The sequence below is a fragment of the Eublepharis macularius genome, chromosome 9 (genome assembly GCF_028583425.1).
Source record: "Eublepharis macularius isolate TG4126 chromosome 9, MPM_Emac_v1.0, whole genome shotgun sequence".
Lineage (NCBI taxonomy): Eukaryota > Metazoa > Chordata > Lepidosauria > Squamata > Eublepharidae > Eublepharis > Eublepharis macularius.
The window spans coordinates 104,057,728-104,080,254 of NC_072798.1; the positions used below are offsets into that span (position 1 = coordinate 104,057,728).

The 22,527-nt window shown below is 47.4% G+C and overlaps 1 protein-coding gene across 1 annotated transcript; it reads left to right on the forward strand.

Annotated features, from left to right (window-relative positions):
• Positions 1–196: 196 nt before the first annotated feature.
• Positions 197–21,425, forward strand: DCLRE1C (DNA cross-link repair 1C). The gene is made up of 14 exons (XM_054988777.1): positions 197–305; positions 3,700–3,751; positions 5,405–5,489; positions 6,343–6,402; positions 7,249–7,304; positions 8,270–8,371; positions 10,624–10,696; positions 12,405–12,545; positions 13,671–13,772; positions 15,479–15,615; positions 16,258–16,312; positions 17,323–17,411; positions 18,461–18,561; positions 20,417–21,425. Exons 1-14 carry the CDS (start codon positions 197–199, stop codon positions 21,271–21,273), a joined length of 2,019 nt encoding a protein of 672 aa, XP_054844752.1. The 3' UTR covers positions 21,274–21,425.
• The last annotated feature ends 1,102 nt before the right edge of the window (positions 21,426–22,527 follow it).

Below are 22,527 nucleotides of genomic sequence, written 5' to 3' on the forward strand. Positions count from 1 at the left end.
TCAACGCTGATTATCACGCATAAAGGCTCATCGATCCCTAGCGGGCCTTTCGGGCCCGGCCCGCCCCTCGTGACGTCATGCGCGGGGGCTCGAGCGCGCTTCGGGGATTGGGCCGGGCTCAGCCAATGAGAGGGGGGCGGGAAGAGCCGGGCGGAAGTGAGCGGCGCGCGGCCGCTGGGAGCGGCCCGGCGGCGCCATGAGCAGCTTCGGGGGCCGGATGCGGGAGTACCCGTCGCTCTCCATAGACCGCTTCGACCGAGACAACCTGCGCGCCCGCGCCTACTTCCTGTCGCACTGCCACAAGGGTGAGAGCCTCCCCTGCCCTTGCGCCACGTGGCCTTTGCTCCCCCCCCCCCGGGAAACGGCGGGGCAGGAGTCGGTGCTTGCCCCCCCCCCTCCCGGTGCATTTCTTCTGCATGCCACCAGCTGCCTGTGATGGTTGGCGGGTCCGCCAATACGTGAAGCTGCTTTATGGTGGCGGAGAATGCCTTCCAGTGATAGCTAACTATAATCTTTCCTTCTTTCTTGAATTAACCTTAAGAGAGTGTATTCATTCAACTATGCCTGGGGCTTGTATGTTATTCAGGAAGGATCGTTATTCTAGAGTATGTCTATACACAGGTGGAGGTGGTGGAGACTGCCCTCAAGTCATAGCTGACTAACGGCGACCCCTAGTGGGGTTTTCATGGCAAGAGAGTATTCGAGGAGGTTTGCCATTGCCTGCCTCTGCTAACCTGGTCTTCGTTAGAGGTGTCCCATCCAGTTACTAACCACGGAGGACCCTGCTTAGCTTCTGAGGTCTGATGAGATCAGGCTTACCTGGGCTTATCCAGATCAGGGCAAATAAAATAAATCCTGCCCTCAAGTGATAGCTGACTGATGGTGACCCCTGATGGGGTTTTCATCTCAAGAGACTAACAGCGGTGGTTTGCACTTGCCTGCCTCTGCAACCCTGGTCTTCATTGGAGGTCTCCCATCCAATTTCTAAATAAGGCCGACCCTACTTAGCTCCCAAGAGCTGATGAGATCAGGCACACCTGGGCTACCTAAGAGTGAGGCTGCTTTATACTGAGCCACTAATCTCAATAAGCTCAAGATTGTCTGCTTTGGTTGACCAGAGCCTGGGTGTCTTTCACACAAGCTTGGTTCTAGGTTCGGGGGGGGGGGTTTGGGCAGAGGCTGCTCTGCCCATGCCCACTACTAAGCTGTCCTTCTTGCCATCCTACTGAATTGCCACCAGCTGCCTGTGTGCCTTTTCTTGGCCCACTCACAAGCTTCCCACCATCTGTTGTCACAGCTGCCACATTGCCTGCACACCTGATGTTTCTGGCTAGGAGTGCCACTACCAGGGCCACCAGGAATGCTGATGCACCCCCACAGACAGAATGACCCCAGCTAGATTTGAGTCCTGTAGTACCTTAGAGACCAATAAGATGTTCAAGGTATAAACTTGAGAGACTCAAGACTTCCTTCTTCAGAAGGAAAGGGTGTCTGAAGAAGAGAGCTTTGACTTTCAAAAGCTTATTCCCTGAAAATATTGTTGGTCTCTAAGGTGCTACTGGATTCAAATCCTGCTGTTTTACTACAGACCACAGCTACCTACCTGGAACTAAGCAGCATATGCAGCTGGAAGCGGAGGTGACAATGCACTCACAAATAGGCAGAGGAGGAGTATGAATGCAGGCATCAGAGGAGATGCGTGAGGAGGGAGTCAGTGGCAGTGGGGCCCGCCACGAGCCCTGGCAGCTACCCCACCTTGCCATGTGCCAATGCCGGCTCTGCTTTCACATCATCCTGTTGGAGATGCTTGGAATTGAACCTGGGGCCTTCTACATGCTAAGAAGATACTTCACCACTGAGCCAGATCCCCTCCCAGTATGTTTTTTGGGATTTACAGCACTTTATGGTGTAGACATTGTCTTTATATGGGGAAAGTTGCTTTGTGGACAGGCAGATCTTGCCAGTGATTTTATGTAAATTAAAATGTTGTGCTCCACCCTGAGCCCGCTCGGCAGGGAGGGCGGACTAAAAATCAAATATAATAAATAAATAATAATTGGATCTGATAAACCTTTTACTTTTTTCAATTTAAAGGCTGATTTTTCTGCGTATCTAAATATATGCTCTGATTTGGGTCTCGGTCTACAGCTGATACTATGGAGGTGGTTAATGTATGCTGGAAAGGAGTTTCCCAGATCTCCTGTCCGTCAATCCTTTTATAATGGAAGGAGCTGTCGGTTGATAGATTCAGTCCTATAGATCCAGATCTCCACTCTGCCATGGAAACTTGCTGGATGGCCTGGCACCAGTTACGCCCACTCTGCCTAACCTAACTCACAGGGTTGTTGTGAGGATGAAATGGAGGAGATGTAAGCTGCTTTGAGTCCTTATTGGGGATAAACTTGGAGTTAAATGAAGCGACTGAATGCAAAACTGGTGCTTTACCACTAAGCAGCAGGCTCTCCCTAGAGAAACCATTTTATGCTGAATCAGGGCCTTGTGTCTCAGAATCAGTTCTGTCTTCTTTATCTGTCAGCAGCATTTGTTAGAAATGTTTCGCATCACCCCCTACTCAATATTTTTAACTGGAGGTGTTGGGAATTGAACCTGGGACCTTCTGCATGCAATATGGAATACTCCGCTGCTGAGCCTCAGCCCATCCCCTAAGGCAGCAGCCAGCAGGTGGCCCACTTTGCTCTTGCTGTGTCTTCATGCCCGGGGATGAAAATAGGCCTGCTGTCCATGGTAATCCTTTGCACAGAGTCACCAGTGTCCATTTTAACAGTGAAGGGGCGGCGGCTGCCTTGCCCTTTGTTGGAATCGCCTAGCCCAAGTGTCGCCTTGTTGATTTTTCGGAGGCAACCTAAAACTGGATTATTTTGGTATGGGTGTTGGTGGTCTATGTAAGTGGCTGAGCCCTTGTAGCAAATTCTGAGCCTGGTCTGATGTTGGTAGTTGAGTGATGTTGTTTTTATATAACACTGTAGCCCATCTTGAGTCTGTTAGGGTTTGTTACAATGTCATAATGCATTTAAGAACCCCTTTCCTAATTTGCAGCCTCAGCAAGGGACTTTTGTGCTATAGTGAGGGAAAGGGGTGAGAGTGCGTCTCCGAGGCTGCCTTAAACTGTGACTGGAAACAGCAGGATGAGTTCAGTTTACATCAGGGAGGGCTTCTTTTGGCTTTCGCACCACTGAGGCAAAATTGTTTAGAAGGTTCCTTCTGTTTGGGTATCTGTTAGTGTGGTCCTATGTAGTTTCTCCAGTTTAAGACCACTAATATCAAGTGCTGATTGTAATTATTTTGTATTTAGGATATAGTTTATTTGACATTGTAACTTGCCTTGAGTCTTGAAGAGAAAGGCAGGTTGTAATATAGTAAAGAAATATTGCTCAGTTCAAGCCTCGAAAACAATGCATAGCCTTCCTAATTTCAGGATGAAACTGCTCGGCATCGCCTTGATGATCATAATGTTGACTAGGAGTTCTGGGTAACTTAAAAACCTGCTTGTTCTACTAAGCATTGGTCCTTATGGGTTACTAAGTTCTCCAGTTAGCAAAGCAATAACTAGCTACACAAAGCCGCTCATGTATGTGTGCTGGTGTCTGCTTTTACTAAGTTCTTGTTGAGCCGCAAGATTTTAGGATGTTCAGAATATGATAGTTTTCTAATGAAGATTTTTTTCATTAAATGTTTTAGATCACATGAAAGGGCTCAGAGCTCCTGCACTGAAAAGAAGACTAGCATGCAGGTAATGACGGACTTCTGCCAACTGTTAGCAGACAGGAGTTACTAGCAGCTAATATAGTATGCATTAGAAACTACATTTTTTTCCTCCGTAAAGGTTATTTTTTTAAAAAAAACAGCCATTGTTATTGCTTTACTCTCCCCTCGCTCTTGAGGTTTTCCAACATTTGTTTAGTCATTAAAAATTGCCTTTTGGAGCAGATCCTTCTCCAAAATTGATAGTGCAACAACTTATTTAGCAGCCTATAACTTTGGTCAATATAAACTGAAATTTCTGCAGGCGTGACCTTTTGCCAGCAAAGGAGGGGACCTGCATCAGATTTGTTTGGAAGGAATTGCAGTGCAGAGTATATTCTTATAACGCTATGCATGTGATAGATTAACCCTATAACAATAAGATTAATAATAACATTTGATTTATTTACTGCCCTTCAGGACAACTTAATGCCCAATCAGAGTGGTTTACAAAGTATGTATTTATGATTATCCCCACGACAATCACCCTGTGAGGTGGGTGGGGCTGAGAGAGCTCTGAGAGAGCTGTGCCTGGCCCAAGGTCACCCAGCTGGCTTCAAGCGGAGGAGTGGGGAATCAAACCCAGCTCTTCAGATTAGAGTCCCGCGCTCTTAATCACTACACCAAACTGGCTCTCCCACACCAAACTGCATATTCATTTGTTCCTGGTTTTGCAATTGTGATGTTCACATAGAATAAAGATTTTTTTCATTAGGAACTCGGAGATATTTCTGGTTGTATGCATTGATTGGGAAGTAAGATGGTCATTACAGGTTCTGGTATGCTTAGTTGTTATGGGCTTTAGGGACCTGTCTAGGACATTATGAGACCGCATGTGTTGAGGAGGATGGGCAGATCCTGTGCTGAGTGAAGGAGCAAGAAGACCTGCCTAGACTTCCTTTTCTGCAGCATTCGGCGCTGTGTTACAGAATTATCCTGCTTGTTTGTTTTTACAAGAAGGCCCACCTTATATTCTGCGTGTGATACGGGAGCCAGCACCTTATGTAATGATCACAGCAGGTTCTCTGACCTGCCGTGCATTGCTTTGTGGTCTCGTAACCCGAATAGGTCTTAGTGGGCAAAAAATCCCCTTCAGTTATTCCTCCCAACTTGAAATTTCCTTTTAGATCTGCGGATTTTGCAGACAACAGACATTTACAAGGCATATTTCTCAGTGCAGTTCTATAGACAGCTTAAAAATTGGGAACTATAATAGTTTCTGCCTCCCTCTAAAGATAGCTCAGTTACCAGTGTGGTATGATGGTCAACGTACTGGACTAGGACTGGGGAGACTAGTGTTCAAATCCCCAGCCTGCCATAGAAGCTTTCTGGGTGACCCTGAGCCTGTTGCTCTCTCTCGGTCTAAACCGCCTTGCAGGATTATTGTGAGGATAAAATGGGGGAGGGGAGAATGTTGTGCTGTGCCCTGAACTCCTTGGGAGAAGGGCAGGAGGATAACACTGGGCTACTGATTATCGCAAGGCTAGCGCTAGAATCTGGAATCCAAATCATGAAAGATAGTTTTCCAGACCTAAATGGACTTTGGTGTGTCCAAAGGTAGGGGTTGGCATCTCCCCCTTGCAAATGGCTGTCCGTGTTTTCGGTTTTCAGGCTGTTCTCATTTCTTTTACTGTCTCCACAGCTTGAAAGTTTGCTTGTACTGTTCACCTGTGACGAGGGAATTGCTACTGACTAATCCAAAGTATAAGTTCTGGGAGAACCACATTGTAAGTTTACCTCTTCCTTTGATAATTCTAGCTGGTTTATTGGCTGCAGCGAACACTACCCGGTTCTCTTGAGGTGATGAAGAGTCACCTAATTGCTCAACTAGAAACTGAAGTTGTACTTCATGTCACCCATCAACTATGTTTTCAGAAAGTAAAATGAGCTGCAGAGAGAGTGCGTGTGATTCTGTTTTGGCTTTACTCTTGATTTTTCAAATTTTCTGCTACCATCCCCTATTGTATCTCTTTCACTGAATGTCCTAACTGTTCATTATTGAACTTTGCTCAGTGAATGTTGATTATACTGAATCTTTTCTTGTATTTAGTCTACTGTGTAATCCTCCTTGGATCTCGGTGAGAAAGGCAGACTATAAATAAATAATAATTTTTCAGGGACTGCCTTGTTTTGAACTCTTCAGCCTCCTGGTTATTCGCTCTTCCTGGATGCCAAAAGACACTGAATGGCCCTTAATGCAGAGGAACACGCCCAACCCTGCCCATCCCTGGCTTGTCTGTGTTTCATCTGCTGGTTGCTTGACATGAGCTCCAATAGTTTCTGTAGCGCTTTCTGGTGCAGCCTTGAGAACTGCAAGGAAAAGGGTTGTGATTGGAAGAGGAGACACCATGACACAAATTTGTCTTTCTGAATGAGACTGTGAGATCTGGTCCTGTGATCCTAGATTCATTCACTTTGTTATTTTCACTAAATCATTGGCTTCTCTTAGTTGCATGTTGATGTAGTTAAGCCCTAGTTCTTGCATGTCGGGTCATAAAATGAATTATCCCGTTGACTGTAAGTATGGGTTGTGTCTTTTTAATAACACACTTCAATTTTGTGTATTTCTTTCTGAGGCAGGTTTCCCTGGAGATTGAAACTCCCACTCAGATTTCTCTAGTTGAGGAAGCCTCTGGTGAGGTATCTATTATTTTGTTACTAATTTACTTCATTTATACCATACCTTTCCCCCCAGTGGGGACTCAAAGTGGCTTAAAACATTTTCCATTTCTCCATTTTATCCTCACAAGACAACCCTATGAGGTAGGATATGCCGAGAGTGTGTGAGTGGCCCAGGGTCCCCAGCATTCCTTCATGGCAGGGGGGGGATTCCAACCTGAGTCTCCTCAGTCTTAGTCTGATTCTCTAACTCTACGTCGCACTGGTTCTTAATAGCCTATTCTATTTGGCTTTTAATGTAGTGTCAAAATATTCCCCTTAATAGGTAGAAGTAATGAGAGCTTGTACTATAAAAACACCACTGCCGCCTCCGATATGGAAGCTCGCTGGCCAGTATTGCTTCTGTGTTTGGATGCTGCCTTCCCCTTCCCTTGTTTTAGCTCCACTTTGGGATCTTCAGTTTTCTCTTTTGCATTTTTGTGGCTAAGGAAAGGAATGAAAGAAAACTTCCTAGATGAGACAAAGAAGGAATATCTGCTTTCCTGTCTCTGCTTTGCAACGATTGCTAAATCCAAACTGACGATAGCGACTTTTGATCTAGCCACCTCTATCCCAGCGTTCCCGGGAGGAATTCAAGGCAGCGTACATTCCCCATTGTATCTTCACAGCCACTCTGTTAGGTAGGTTAGGCTGAGAGCGAGTGACTGATCTGAGATCAGCCAATAAGCTTCGTGGCCGAGTGGGAATTTAAACTTATCTCTCCCAAGTCCTAGTCCATAACTCTAACCACTATGGAATATGGCTGTCTGTGTGTCTTTGATATAATAAATGTGTTGGTGTTGTATGTTTTCTTTTGTCACCATCCAGAAAGAAGAAATAGTTGTGACGCTTCTGCCTGCTGGCCACTGCCCAGGATCAGTCATGTATGCTTCTTCCTTTTTTCCAAATAGTTAATAGCGAGTGCCATCAGTTGCAGTGTATATGACAAGTGTACGCTTAATGTAATGGTACGAGAACAGAGCCTGTTGCCAGCCCTTGCCCCAGCTGTGGCATCAGCGATTGCTGCTTGGGTGCACTGGATTTGCACACGGGTCCTGCTTCTTTAGCTGAGGCTGGGCTGCCTGCTTTTTTCCTCCTTTTTTTTCTTGGCCTTCATTTGCATTTTTACTGTGGTTTTGAGAACCATCATTATCTGGCTTGTATGCTTTGCAGCCCATCCTTCACAGGAGCTCACTGGGACGCGTCCTCAGCATTCGCATCCTCCTAGACCGCTTCAGTAAACCCGCAAGGTCATTTTGGCATCTAGGCCTGGCTCTGTGATTCCTCATCTGCCATGTTGAGCTTCAGAAGGGTAGATGGGAGTTGTAGTGTCCTTGAGGAAGCCAGAGGAAAAAGCTGAAATGCATCATTTGGGGTGTGGAGCCAGTGATTGAGTATTTCTCCCCCTCAATGCATTTTGGGTTAGCAACTTTATCCTTGCGTCCCCTAGCACGCAATTTAGCTGATTGCATTTGTGAGAGAATGAATTCCAACATTCTCCATCCCGATTTCCCTCAGTGGGGCATTCTCCCCACTCCAGATCCTTGGATCAACAGGGCTGAGGGCAGTTAGGAGGAATGGTCTGCTCCTCCTCCTCCTCCTGAGGGCTTGCCTAGTTGGGGCAGTGCAAGCGGATATTCTTGGTATGGGGCAGGGGAACAGGGCCTCGCTGCTGACTTTGCAGGGCCAGGCCTTGATGGCCGGGAGGACTTTGTGAAGGAGGGGGGAGTGCCCTCTTCCCGTCGAGAGTTCTCCCAGTTAGTCTGTCCGGATGCTGGTGGCTCTCTCTTGGATTGAGAATGCCCTGGACAAGTTTCTGAAACATTCAAGTCTGTGTTTCCATTGGCAGGTTTCTGTTTCAGGGTGGAAATGGAACCGTGCTGTACACGGGGGACTTCAGGCTTGCAAAAGGAGAAGCTGCCAGAATGGAACTTCTGCATTCGGGGAACAGGTAAGGGCCATAGACCTTTGTGGCGTGGCTTCATCATGCTATGAAATTCCATACGGACTTGATGGTAAGAGCTACTAACAGCCAGATCCTCAGAGCTCTGCACAGCTGTGGTCTTTGCACAGTAAGTTTCTGCCCACCAAGCCTTCTGAGGATGCCCTGTGAAGCTGCTTTATGCCACGTCAGTCTAGTACAGTGCTGCTGTCTGTGGCAGCACTGCCTCTCCCCACCCGGCTGATTAAAATCCTTTTTGCTGGAGATACCAGGGATGGAACTTAGTATGGTTTCTTCCCAAAAGTATGAAGACAGGCACGTTCCTGTACTCCCCTTATATTCTTACCTCTATTACTTCTTGCAGTCAGACTGTACACAGAATCTCACTAAATAAAAGCAATGCTTGCTTGAGTGATGACTTACCAGTAAATAGCTTCTGACGGAGGCGTTAGGGCTCGAGAAAGATCGCAGCACAGTACTGTATGGTTATGCAGTATAGGACGTTGCATGGGGGTCTAGAAGGCTTGTGGATAAGTCAGCCTTTGCTTTGACATTCGTGGAGTTGTTGGCTCCCAGCAGGTGTGGCAGGGTTGCTTGGCCTGCTTGCCAGTTCCCTGTTACTGCTGGGAAGCCCTGAACATAGGAGGCAACATCTGCTTGACGGCTAGCCACCCCATACCCTGTCCCGTGGCTCAGTAGTCTTCAGCCATTCCAGATTCAGGGCCTACTTAGCCGCAGGGATGTTGACATTGGTCATGTCACAGGAAGAAGGAGAGCCAGAGTTACAGTCTCACTGAGGCAGGACTGTGGGCAGCAGACTGAATGAGTAAGACAAGCCGAGCCCCAGGATGGACACTGTAGGGGAGAACCAGGCAATGGGGGCCAGATCCTCTCTGCCGCTGAGTGACCTCTTTGCAGTGCACAGATAAAAAGGAGCTGGAGCTGGAGCCCCCTTCCTTTCTGGTTGAGCACATTTGCAGCAAGTCCTTCCACAAGGTAGCACAAACAGGCAGCCCTAGAGCATCCCAGCTCCTGTTTCAAAGACCACAGTCGTAGTGCATCATGCAGATCCAGTGGCCCCTCTTGAGGGGCAGAATGCTTGGTTTTCAGGATGTTTTGCTGCACTTGCCACCTCCTGGCTGAAGGATAACAATCCAAACTGGGGAGCATGACCCAAACATGCTTGACAGTCTTGGCCAGGAGTCCCCACATTTTTCAGACTGTGGCCACCTTTGGAATTCTGACAGAGTGGTGGATGCGAGCCCAGAAAGGCTGCGACAGAAAGTGGAGCCAAACACACAGAAGAAGCCCAGGTGCAGGGGAGAAGAGGGGCAATTGAAAAAATATGCTGGGAAAGAGAATAAAACACACACTGCATGGCAGCTGCTGCCAAAACAATGTTATTTTAATCTCCATAGCCATTTGGATCTTCAGGGGCCAGTCAGAAGCCCTGCTGGGCCGGAACACACACACACCCCGCCCCCCGCCTGCCTTCTAAAAACACTAACAAAGATCCTAATCCCTGTAATTAACACAATACACAACTAACTTCCTTCCAATAATTTATTAATAGTTCTACTAAAGTGCAAACTTCTAAAAACACTTAGCAGGCCCCAGGAAGGTGTCGGTGAATGCCAGGGGACCCACGAGCACCACATTGGGTACCCCTGGTCTTGGCCGAAGAACTTGTCTGCGAATAGGCCTGGTGTGTCAGCAGCTGTGTTGCCTGACTACGGCAATTGCTCGGTGCTTGGCTTCCCTCCCCTGTCCTCCTCCCCTTCCTCAACTGTCCGTGATCTCCAGACCTTATTTGGTGGCTTGGATGAGTTCATCAACCAAATGGTGTCATCCAAAACATCTCTGGTTATTTCCAGTCCAGCTGAAACTGGGGAGGATGCATGGCTTGCCTCAGTCCCAGGGGATAGAAGTTGCCTACAGTGCACCCCCCCCCCCCACACACACACACACACCTGGGTTGGACACATGGAGTCTGTGACTCAGAACTGTGCAAATTCCAAAGCATTTATTTTTCTTGGAACCATAAAAGCAATTGGGGATGGGTGGGTTGGGGTGGGATGAAAGTGGACAAGAACCATTGCCTGGCATGCATGTTTCTTCTTATGGGATCGTGGCCACGACTCAGTATGAAGACTTTGAGCTTGCTCCTCTGTGAAAACAAAACCCATTTTGATACCTGTCAAAATCTTGACTTGCCTGCAGTTGATAGGGTATCAAACCAGTATCAAAATTCTCTCTTTCAGAGTGAAAGACATCCAGAGCGTGTATTTAGATACCACTTTCTGCGATCCCAAATTTTATCAGATACCAAGCAGGGTAAGTGGAAAAAGAGCAAAAATTCCCTGTCTCTAGCCTGTGAGAGTTTTGGCTGACATTTCTGACATCCATATTTTCAGGTTTTTGAAGGATTACAGAATTACGATGTCTTGGACTCTCAGACACTCTGCTTGCCTGCGGGACCAAAGGGGGGGGGGTATCCATGTTAGTCTGTTGCAGCGAAATAAGCAGAAGTCCAGTGTGGCCCTTTAAAGATCAACAAAATTTATTCCCGCTTAAGCTTTTGTGCATCAGAGCTCACTTTCCCTCTGATGCATGAAAGCTTATGCTGGAATTAGTTACATTGGCCTTTAAGGTTTCACTGGACTCCTGTTCAGTTTGCCCATACTGTAGTCTGACAGGTCAGGCTCGTTTTTTGGACTTGCTTGTAGGTTACTGTATATATAAAAAGTGTTCCTGGATAATAATATTGTAGTTCAGAACTGAGCGGTAGAACATGTATTTAGAAGGTCCCAGAATCATTCCCTAACATCTCCAGCTAAAAAGAGTCTCTTGAGAGATCAGGCTTCTGCCTGAAACCCTGGAGAACCAAAGTGGTGTAACGGTTAGAGTGCTGGACGAGCCTTTGGGAGACCCTGTGCCATGGAAGCTTGCTGGTGACCTTGGGCCCATCACACATCCTGCCGCCCGTGTTGGTTGATAGAATAAAATGGAGGAGGGGAGCCTGTTGTAAGCTGCTTCGGGTCCCCCAGTAGGAAGAAAAGCGGGGCATAAATGAGGCAAATAATACTCAGATAGGAGGGCTGTATTGTGGGGAGGGGATCTCCGAGGATTCCCTAATGAGTGAGCAACCATAGACCTCACCACTATGCTGTATTGGATTCTTACTAATGCCATGTCTTTGTGAACTTGTATCTATTTACCCTACGGCATTGTTTGTGGAAATGTTCCTGATGTTGACTGTACTAATCTCACACTGTATAATCTGCCTTGAGTCTCGGTGAGAAAGGCGGACTCTAAATGACATAAATAAAATGTCTGCAGCTCAGAGGCCATACGGAGCTAGAGAGACACGTGTGCTGATGCCAACGTTAGGAAGCTCCGTGTGCTTCTGATGCTTTATAAAGATTAGTTTGCTGATATTTTTGAAGCGGTTGCAGCTTAGAGAAAGGTGCAGATGCTGCAGAATTTGTGGCTGTATAAAAGAAAGCTCTGAAATTTGAATCAAAACAGGTGAACCAGCAGGGCCAGTTCTCTAGCGTCTTCAAGGGGGCAAACATGACTTGGATGCCCCTTATGCAGATTGGTAGATGACATCGTAGGTCCGCTGCAGGCAGGCTTACCCAGTTTGTACTGATAGTGGGGGATACCCTGCTGCTAGCAAGTCCTTCCTGCCTCCACTTGGCTGGCTGGTGGGGAAAAAACGGGGGGGAGCAGTGGGTAACATCCTGATGTGCTGACATCATTCCTCATGCACCCAGGGGTGACCTCATTTGTGGGTGCGCAGAGAGGGGTGTCAGTGTGTCACTGGTGATGTCATTATATCACTGGAGTGTCGTCGTCCTCCCCCCACCCCCTTGACACACTGGTAAGTCTCCCACTGCTTTCCGGCCTAGTCCTGACAACCCTAGCTGTGGGTTAAATTGATTCTACTGTGATCCAAGGTGCCTCTTGTTGCTTGATACTTGCCCGTGTTATTTTCACTCTTTTTCTCACCTCTGTCCCTCCCTGCCTCTCTTTCTAATAGGAAGAATGTATGAAGGGCATCTTAGAGCTGGTGCGAAGCTGGATCACTCAGAGTCCCTACCATGTGGTCTGGCTGAATTGCAAAGCAGCTTACGGATATGAATATTTATTCACAAACCTAAGTGAGGAGCTCGGTATCAGGGTAAGACCGCCTTTCAGCCACTTGTCCTTCTGAATGGGGCAGATCTGGCCGCATAAACCAGGGAAGACATGTCTGGTGGATTTGGAATAATAGCGTAAGAAGAGACGGGAAGAAGGGCAGCCTCTCACACACCGGAGGCGCAACTACATATTCACACACCTCCTCCAGATTCCTTCTTCCACAAGGTTTACACCTTCTTATTATATGTAGGAGCTTGGTAAGAGAGCTTCCTTTCTGCAAGTTAAGAGTTTTGGTTTTTTTCCATTGATATGCATCGTTTCACGGTTTCTGAAAAGATGTGCAATATAATTAAAACAGTAAGTTTAAAAAATCTAATGCTGCAATGACAGCAGATTGTATCATTGTGCTATATACAAGGAAGAGCTGCCGGAGAGCCAGTGTGGGGTCGTGGTTAGGGTGTCGCCCCCGGATCGTCCGCTCCACCCAGCCATGAAGTTCACGGGGTGACGTTGGTTCAGTTACTCTTTCTCAGCCTCAGCCTGACCAGCCTCAAAGGGTAGTTATGAGGATAAAATAGAGGCGAGTGATGTAAATCACTTTGGGTTCCCATTGGGAAGAGAGGCAGCATATAAATGGAGTTAAAATCAAACCGGGAAGGAACACGTGTGGAAAAGTGGCAAGTCATACTCGAGACTCCTAAAGTAACCCCAAAAATGTCATTACAAACAAGGCTGCTAACATTTAGCTATGTATGTATGTTATGTACTGTTAAGTTGCCTCCGACCTATGGTGACTCCATGAATGAAACGTCCTATTTTTAATAGACTTGCTCAGATCTTGCAAACTGGTGGACGTGGCTTCCTTTATTGAGTCCAGCCATCTTGTTTTAGGCCTTCCTCTTTTCCTACTGCCTTCCACTTTTCCTAGCATTATTGTCTTTTCCAGTGAGCTATTTATACCCTATATTTTTTCAGTTTTCACAAGTAGAACTGGTAGTTGTTCGGTACAAGCCTAACATCTTCTCCTGTGTTTTAATTTTTGGCTACTGGGTGCTCAATATTTGTCCAAATATTTTCCTGTCAATTCAGTGTCCTCTGGGGGGAAATTCCTTTAAATTAAACAGTCTAAAATAGCATTTATGACCGGCAATCTTTAAATTCCTAGGTACATGTAAACAGATTGGACATGTTTAAAAACATGCCTGAAATCTTGTACCACGTCACCTCAGATCGGCACACTCAGATCCACGCCTGTCGCCATCCACGGGTGCGTATGTGTTTGCTATCTGGAGCTTGCCTTGGGGGCTCCACCTCAAAATGCTTTCAACCAGAGTGCGGCTTCAGGGAAACAGGCTGCAGTTTGGTTTAAATGAATAATCTCTGGCTCTTAGACACAGCTCGCGGTTAGCAAAGTGGAAGCAGGTAGCTTTTAAAAGTCATTTCATATTTTTATTGTTGCTCCTGGTTGTTAGTTGCTTATCTAGAAATGATTCATAACAGATCTCATGAAAATAAAACCTTATCTCTGGTTAAATGAACTAAAACATGCTTAAAAAATGACATAGACAAAATAGCAAAAATCAAAACAAACCCATCATGAAAAGCCACCATCATGTGTTTTCATGGCAAGAGAGAGGCAAGGAGAAGCACATTTAAAATAAAAATGGGAAAGCCCTGGGCTGTTTGCTGTGGAGGAAGGAGAGACTTGGAGCAAAGAAGCCTCTGATGATCTCGAGGCGCAGAGAGAGACGATTCCTGAGACATGCAGGACTGGTGCTCTGGGAGGCTTTAGAGGTGCTGCCAACCAGCCTCGTGAATCAAGCCTGGAAGGAGAGGGGGTGCAGCCTGTGAACAATAGTGAGCACTCCGGGCCATGTTTGTTTCTAGCTTGGCAGAGGTATCACTAGTATTGGCATTTGACCACATTTAGGAGCTGTGAGGCTCCCTGAGTGAGGGCAGACCTATCACACACTCAGCCTAACCCTAACCCTTTCTGGGTTGTTTGTGAAAAGGGAGGGAGGGCGGGAAGGCGTGGGGGAAAACATAAGGGATAAGCAGACTGTGTTTGTAGGCACCCACTTGGCTGGAGGGAGAGGCGGAGACTTGAATCCACCCACAAGGGGAAGAGGGGGACGTTTTCTGCCCTCACTTGTTCGTTCCTGTCTCTCTCCTGCCCTCGCCTCTCTTCCAGGCAGTTACAGTTGGGATGTGCTGGTCTCCCAAGTCCACTTAAGAGATTGCAGCCTCTGCCTCGGGAGGTCTGTGATTAGGTCTGAGGGGCGGAAGAGCTGGTGGGGGCCAAATCCCGTGTATGGAAGGAGGGCAGACCTGCTTCCTGTCCTGTTCAGCAGGAACCAGGATCAGGGGTTTTTTAGGAGCTCTTAAATTTTCGCAATCTTGAATATTAGTGTGCTTTTGGAACAGTTTTTACTATTAATTTTGCTGTTGGATGGCACTCTTTCCCCCTTCGCCTGAGATCTCCCCCCTCCCCAGTAATTAACTAGCCAACAGTTGGTTAGATGGTCTTTAAGGAGCTACTGAACCCAGATCTTGCTCTTCTGACCAGCCAACGTTTCATCGTAAGTGTTTTTCAACAGAGTGAACATCAGTGTGCCGTGCCTTGCCACGCCTTGCAAGCAGAGACCAAAAATCCCCCTTTAACTGTCAGGAATAAAAAAAAGGCATCCTTTGGGGGCTCCCAAACATAACGTGCATCTGAGCCCACAGTTGCATCTCAGCGGAGCAGAGAAACTTGAGCACAGCTGAATGTTCACATAGGTATTCAAGCTACATTAAGTACAAGAGACAGTCGGGGCGGGGAGAGGGGCTGGTTCATTTTTGGCCCCAAGAGAGGAGGGCGGACGAAAACCTGCTCTTGTGTTGACAAGCCTGCAGGATCGGCAAACAGTTTTCCCGAGTCTGGCAAAGGACCTGCTTGTGCTTGAGCTGCCTCGGTGTTTCTCTGCCCCACAGGATGACGAATTGTTTCGAGGGAACAGGCTGCCCTGTGGGATGACTTCCAGAGATGGGAGATGGCTGCACATCATTAGTATCAAGCCATCGACAATGTGGTTTGGAGAAAGGACACGGAAAACCAACGTAATAGTCAGGTGAATTAACGCATGCTTGCTTTTGTTTCTATATTTTGTGTGTGTGTATAATATACTGTATTACAGTAATTCTGTGCAGCTGCATTAACATTACTTTGCCGATCCTCTGTATTGCTTGCTTAATCATCTTCACAACTGGTTACAGATAAACCAGTCTCGCAGAAAAATAACCACTTTCATGGATCAGGTTAAGGGCCCTTTTAGTCTCCCAAGAGTTTGCCAGACACATCTGGAAGGTCACAATGAAGCATGATAGGTGGGAGCGGGAAAGGGAGTTCTGACTCCTGGAGGCTCATGCCCTGAAAACCTTGTTGGTCTCTTAAGGGGCCAGCTACCCCTCGTTGTAGTCGTTCTTTAATCCAGCACTCAATTATTCTAGGTATGCTGCTTCTGAACATGGAGGTTCCATTTAGCAATTAATTGCTAATAGCCATCAAGAAATCTCTCCGCTGTGAATTTCCTCCTTCTTTCAAAGCCATTTAATGTGTTGCCTTTTTTGAGTGAATTCTAGGGTTCGTGTGGGAGGGTTCGTACTCCCAAAAAGTACTGAATATTTTCTAATTGTTTTAAAATGTATGATTTGCCATTTCTACTGATGTATTGGTAAGCAGCAGGAAAAAAATGGTGGTTTTTTCTGTTTAGGACTGGGGCGAGTTCATACAGAGCATGTTTTTCGTTTCACTCGTCTTACAGCGAGGTATGTTGTGTATCACTCAAAACAGCAAAGACAGTGATAGAGGGACACCCACAGGCAAAGGAGGAACGGGGCGGGGGGCTTCCTGGATATGTTGAAAACTACCAGCTTGTTGATTTAAACGTACCCAGAATAGCCTGAGGGCTGAACCCGTCCGCTGCCCTTCCCCAAGCTGGAATGTGGAGGTTAGTTGAATGTCTCTTCCTATCAAAGCATAGTTTTTACTATATATCTTTCCAGGGCTTTTTTTCTAGGAAAGGAGGTGGTGGAACTCAGTGGGTTGCCCTTGGAGAAAATGGTCACATGGCTGGTGGCCCTGCCCCCTGATCTCCAGACAGAGAAGAGTTTAGATTGCCCTCTGCGCCGCTGAGCGGCGCCGAGGGCAATCTCAGCTCCCCCCTGTTTGGAGACCAGGGGGTGGGGCCACCAGCCACGTGACCATTTTCAAGAGGTTCCAGAACTCCGTTCCACCGCGTTCCTGCTGAAAAAAAGCCCTGTATCTTTCAAGGAGCTCTATTTGTAGTAAACCCTCCTTTGTAAGTGAACAGTAGCAGCTTTTTAAAGGAGTGGGGGCGGTGTCTTAAGTATATCGCTCTGAACTGAACTTGGGAGTTCTGTTGCCAGCCAGGATTTTTCTCCTGACATGAGCCTGCGAAAGCAGGGAGGGCGGAATATAAATATAATAAATTAAATTAAATTAAATTAATGAGTTTGGCCTCCTCGGGGGCATCAGAGCTCCGTTTGCAGAGGTCCGTGCGCATGTTAGGTGATGGTGCTGTGGCTGAGAAGGGTGGGGAGTCATCAAAGATACGGCTGGGAGTTGCATCGCTGACCTCAGAGTCATGAAGTCACGGATTGTCCTCTTGGAACATCGTTCTCTGTGCTCCGTAAAGGGAAAAGCATCGCTTGACTCATGCGGCTTGTTGTGAACGCTGATTACATTAACTATCATTATAGCTAATAGTTAAATTATTGTGATGAACAATTAGCAACCCCTGCCCCTTTGTTTCTAGATCCAGGACTTTCTGAACTACATTCAGCCAATGAATGTTTATCCCAATGTAATTCCAGTAGGGGCAACAGAGGACAAGGTTTTAGAAATGTAAGTGTCTTTGTTTTTCCTTCTCTGGGCCCTGTTGATGCTTTTAATTGTAACGATGTATCTTGAAAAGTAACTCTGCATAAACAGTGTTCTCAGTTATGTACCCCAGTGCTGGCCACCAGCCATCAAATCAAGCCTACTTTTTTGAGGCATTGGTAGGGTCCAAGGATTCCTCTCTGCTGATTGGAATGAAGTCTCCAGTCCCAGCCCATTTTTGCTTTTAAGAAGTGGAAGCAGGTGCTGAAATGTGGCTCTGAGCAGCAAAGCAAAATGTTGTTGTTGTTACTCTTCTTAAAGTGCTGAATGTCAGACTATGGCGTTCCAGACACGAGAGTCTGCCTCACTCCCTTCTGCAGGAAGACAAGGTCCCTTGATTTCAGAAGGTTTTATTTTGAAAGACAGCATTCAGGCCCAGACGTCCATATTCCAGGATTTGAGACCCTGGCTGAACAAGGCATTGTTAGGAATGAGATACAGAACAGCAGTTGTTACATTTCACACTCTCAGAGCCCAGCCTCCCCCCAGAGTTCACACAGCAGGAGAGTTCTCTGTGGGAACACTAGCCAAGGTCGACTCGGCTCGAAGAAAAGATAAGACAGTGTCTTCTCCCATGGAAACGGCTCCTCGCAGGTGGGGCCTAGAGAGAAAAGAAGATTAAACAACTAAAGAATTAAACATGGCGTTACTCAGGTTGCTTCCTTTCAGGCAACATGCAGACAGACCCTGACATTGAAAAGGCTGCTTCCTCGTGGGAATGCCCATGTTTCTGTTGCCGCCTGGCGCCAGAAGACCGTGCTGTGATTTTTCAGTTTCTCTTGGGCAAAATACTTTCCTGCCTTCCGCTTTAAGAGCAGCAAAATAATTCTGGTTATTTGAGGAGGGCATTGTCTCCTTTCCATTGCACAACTTTGAACTTCCATAAGGTTGGCGTAAACAGAACAGGAGAAGGCAGAGCTGATTTTTGCTGAAAAGTCAGAATATAACCGCCAGGACCTCCTGCTTTATGAACCTGAAGAGCTATAAAACTCTGTGTTGCTTGCTCTTCTCAGCTTGAAGCCCTCCTGCAGATCACACTGCAAAAACCATGAGCTGAGCTACAAGCCACTCGGAGCGCTGAAGAGGTCCAGAGCACCGGACTTGGCAGACATGGGTAAGGAAACTCAGGGCTAGTGTGCACACCAGAGACTCGTGCTTCTGTTATGGCCACATTCTCTGTTTAACGTGCATGTGGGTGGTGTACAAGCAGTTTCTGCTCCTTTTCACAGTGGAAGCAGTTTCTGAAAAGGCCATCAGGGGAATGACTGCAAGAACAGTCTCAAGGTGGCCTTAAAGACAGCTAGCTAGGAGTCATGTGAAACAGAACCTCAACTCAAGTTTGTCTAGAACTGTCTTCAGTCGAGTTAAGGGTGGGAGACGGAAGCCTAGTTTGTAGGCGATGGTGCCATGCCATGTCTCTTCCACTCTGAGGAAACGAGCACATCTTGAGAGTTTTTTCACAGTTCTTTCTTAACCATGGGCAAGAATATTATAGGCAGTCCCCTCACCTGAAGCCCACAATGGGTGCAGTGCAGGGAGGGATTCGTTTGCACAGTTCTGGCACATGTATAGATTGGCGTGCACACTGATTAGCACAGCAACACAAACTTGGAATGCTACTCTAGCTCAGGACAGAATGCTAGTTCAGCACCACTTCTGTGGAGTGAGGCCACCCAAGTAGATATTTATAACAAGTCACTCATAGTGGGGGCTTTAATAAATAAATCCTACTATGTAAAAGGCTAACTGTGTTCCAGACAACTCACTTCCTACCCTGGTGTGCCCCCAGAGGGCGCTGCCGTGGAGGGAAACCCAGAAGAGGCAGCCCATCCCTTCGAGAGGGCACCACGGCAGGAAGCCGAGGCCGGTATGAGGCATGGAGCAGGTGGCAATGCCTGACCTTTGATTTCACCCAGCTGGTATCAGGGGTGAAGCAGGTGGCAATGCCCACGCTCCCATCTTGACCCAGCTAGGACCAGGCGTGGAGCAGGTGGCAATGGCCACTCCCTGCCATCACCCAGCTGGGATAATGCATGGAGCAGGTGGCAATGTCTGTCCCTTTTACTCAAATGGAATCAGGTGGAGAGTAGGAGGCAATGCCTGCCCCCCTTTCACCCAGCCAGGATCAGGAGCAGAGCAAATGGCAATGCCCTCCCCCTGCCTTCACTCAGCTGGGATCGGGCACGGAGCCAGAGGTAATATCCAACTTCTCTTCAGCCAGCTGGGATCAGCAGTGGAGCAGGTGGAAATGCCGCCCCCCCCCCCTTCATCCAGCCAGGATCAGATGCAGAGCAGGCAGCAATGCCCCCCCACTTGGCGCAATCAGGCACAGATCAGAGGCGATGCCCACCCACCCCCTCACTTGGACGGTATCAGGCAGCAATACCTGCCCCCCCCCCCTTCATGCAGACGGGATCAGGAGTGGAGCAGGAGGCAATGACCGCCCTGCACCTTCACCTGGCCGGGCTCAGTCACGAAGGAGGCGGCAATGCCCTCCTGCCCGCCCTCCCCTTTCTAGAGCCTGTTGTATTTTTTCCTACAACAGGCTGTTACTGGCATTTCATACTTTTACTACTTGGCCTAAACCAGCAACATTTGTATTTATGAGCCAACATTTTTTCATCTCTGAGTATTCACAAATTAGACTACTGAAGAAGGCCCCGTAGGCCGAGACACGTTTGGTCTCAGTGCATGTATGATCAGTGATGTGATTTGGTTCTTTTTTCTGTGTGACTCTGGAACTGGGTCTCTGGTTTTTAACTTAGTTGCAAGGGTTTTTTCACTTTTACACTGTGTAATAAATAATTATATTTCTTCTTTACTTTTTCTTGGCCACTCAACCTTTCTGGTTCCAACTTGTTCATCAGATTGGATCCCCCTCTTGTTTCTGTCCTACATGTATAGATTGGTACAAAGTTTCCTTGCCACCTTCTCTTAAATTCCTGGTGGGTTTTTTTTTGTGTTAGCAGATGAAGATGGTGCTGCTGCTGCTGAACTGTTTGATACAGAACCGATTCCTGTGAGACACAAGATTCCCAAACGGGAGCCAGCGATCATGCCATTGCTGAATCAGCCTTCTGAAAACTCTCAAAGAAACACTAACGAAACAAGAAGTTACAAGGCAACTTCTATGCCTACATCTTTCCAGGTGGATTTTGTAGAGTGTGAGGAATCCAATGGTGAAGAGGAGGAGGAGGAGGAGGAGGAGGAGGAACCTGGGAAAGAGAGAGCTCTACCTGAAGTTATTCTCCATGCTGCGGCTTCCATCACTGCACTGAAGGATCCGGGAGGCCATTTAGAGCCTGTTTGCGACCAAAGAGAGGCCCCGCCGCAGTCTAACAAGGAGCTACCAAAGTGGGATGCCTTCTTTAAGCGGACTACAGAGAATCTAGATGCCACTGAACATGAAGACTGCTGTCTGCCTACCACAGAGTCAGGCGAGCCCCAGTCCCCGTATCTGTTCAGTGAGGAGGAAGAATTTAGCGACTCGACTCACATCTCTTCCCAAACCTCTTCTCAGTCAACCCACATATCTGAACAAGGTAGTCAGGGTTGGGACAGCCAGCTGGACACCATTCTCGTCTCCTCCCAAGAGCAAAAGAAGCTTGATTTTAGCCCTCTGAAGAGAGCAGAACACAGAGCAATGTTCTATGCATCCTGTCTCCCTCCTGAGGAGAATAAAAGAGACACACAGAGTTGTAAGCCTTTGGACCATGGCACAACTTACGGAAAGCACTTTAATGTTGAATCCAAAACCAGAGCCCAGGAGGGGACTGCCGCAGGGCCCACCTTGAGAGACTTTGTGCAGCTTCAGTCAAGTCAGTGAGAGGAGCAGCTTGCCAGAGAAGCCAGCAGCACTCGATCCGGAGCCCCACACGGGCTCTCCGGAACCCCTTCTAGCCCTGATGCAAATGTCCCCAAACTGGACAAAATGCGTAACCTGTACAAGAAGCTGGCAAGAGGGGAAATGCTGCGCTGATTGGGGGGGGGGGGGCGGAGGAGAGGGCTGACCATTAACTCTAGTTTCTGACAGTAATGGACAAGTTTTTCTGAATTTCAGGATGGAGCCACCACAATAGCGAACCATGCTGAGTTTAAATTGGTACCTAGAAACATCTTGCTTGAACAGTCCAGATTTCTCTGCTGTGTATTTAAAGTTGCTCTGTAGATTTAGCATTCTGCCTTAATGTTGTTGCTTGTAGTTTCTCTTTCTGGGCTTCCACAGGCCAAAGCCAGAAGGCCAGGGCTATTAATTAACCCCCCAACATTGGTAAATAACTTCACAAATTTGCTGTCCCAGATTTATACTCTGCTATTGTGACTGAAGTCCCCCAAGCAATTTGCAACATGGTGAGAGGGCCGTTATAATCTAAGGATCTGGCAGAGCAGTAATTACTAGTTGTGGGGCAGCAGGGGGGTAGTAGGTTGAGAACAAGAGAAAAATAGGGCTGCTGCAGGTGGGGAGGTTAGTCCAGCTGATTGATGCAGGGCAGCTACAGAATGGCAGCTTTGGCTAGTCGACCTCCCTTTCCACCATCATCCCACATGACTGTATGTTAGGAAGAATCCTATTTTAACGGTTTGGAAGATAATTAGCCAGTGAGAGCTGGCTTTGAAGTAAGACTTCAAATTATGATTGTATGAAAAAATCTAGGCCAAGGACTGCCAGATCTCTGCCTTCTGAATCTCAAATCAATGGTAATTCATGCAGCTACTTATTGCTTCTCAAATCCAGATGCCACTGAGAAGCCTTGGCTGCATATTTAATCCCTTGTAGCAGCACAGAAGCCTAATGAAGTTATGAATATCTCTAATTTCTCCTAAAAAGGCTTTTGGCACAAATAGCATGGCGGGGCTGTGCTGGAGCTTGCAGGATTCCTAAGAAATGGATCACGGGGAACTGAAATGTTATAACTGCAGAAGAGACCCTTGACCAGCGCAGAGGAATGAATAAGCTCAGTGTGAAGGGCCTGGAGTAGCCCCCAACTGTAGCTAGGCCAGAGGAAGAGACTGCTGGCGGGGAGGGGAGGGGGCAGCAGAACGCAGCCCCAGAGTCAGCACCCCTGTGGGTTCTGTAGTG

Bases quoted from the DNA above. Each gene is read 5' to 3' on its own strand.
- DCLRE1C (XM_054988777.1), top strand. From the start codon at position 197: ATGAGCAGCTTCGGGGGCCGGATGCGGGAGTACCCGTCGCTCTCCATA. The intron at 7,305-8,269 runs GTATGCTTCTTC...TTCCATTGGCAG, and splicing joins CACTGCCCAGGATCAGTCAT to GTTTCTGTTTCAGGGTGGAA. The intron at 13,773-15,478 runs GTGCGTATGTGT...TCTGCCCCACAG, and splicing joins ACGCCTGTCGCCATCCACGG to GATGACGAATTGTTTCGAGG.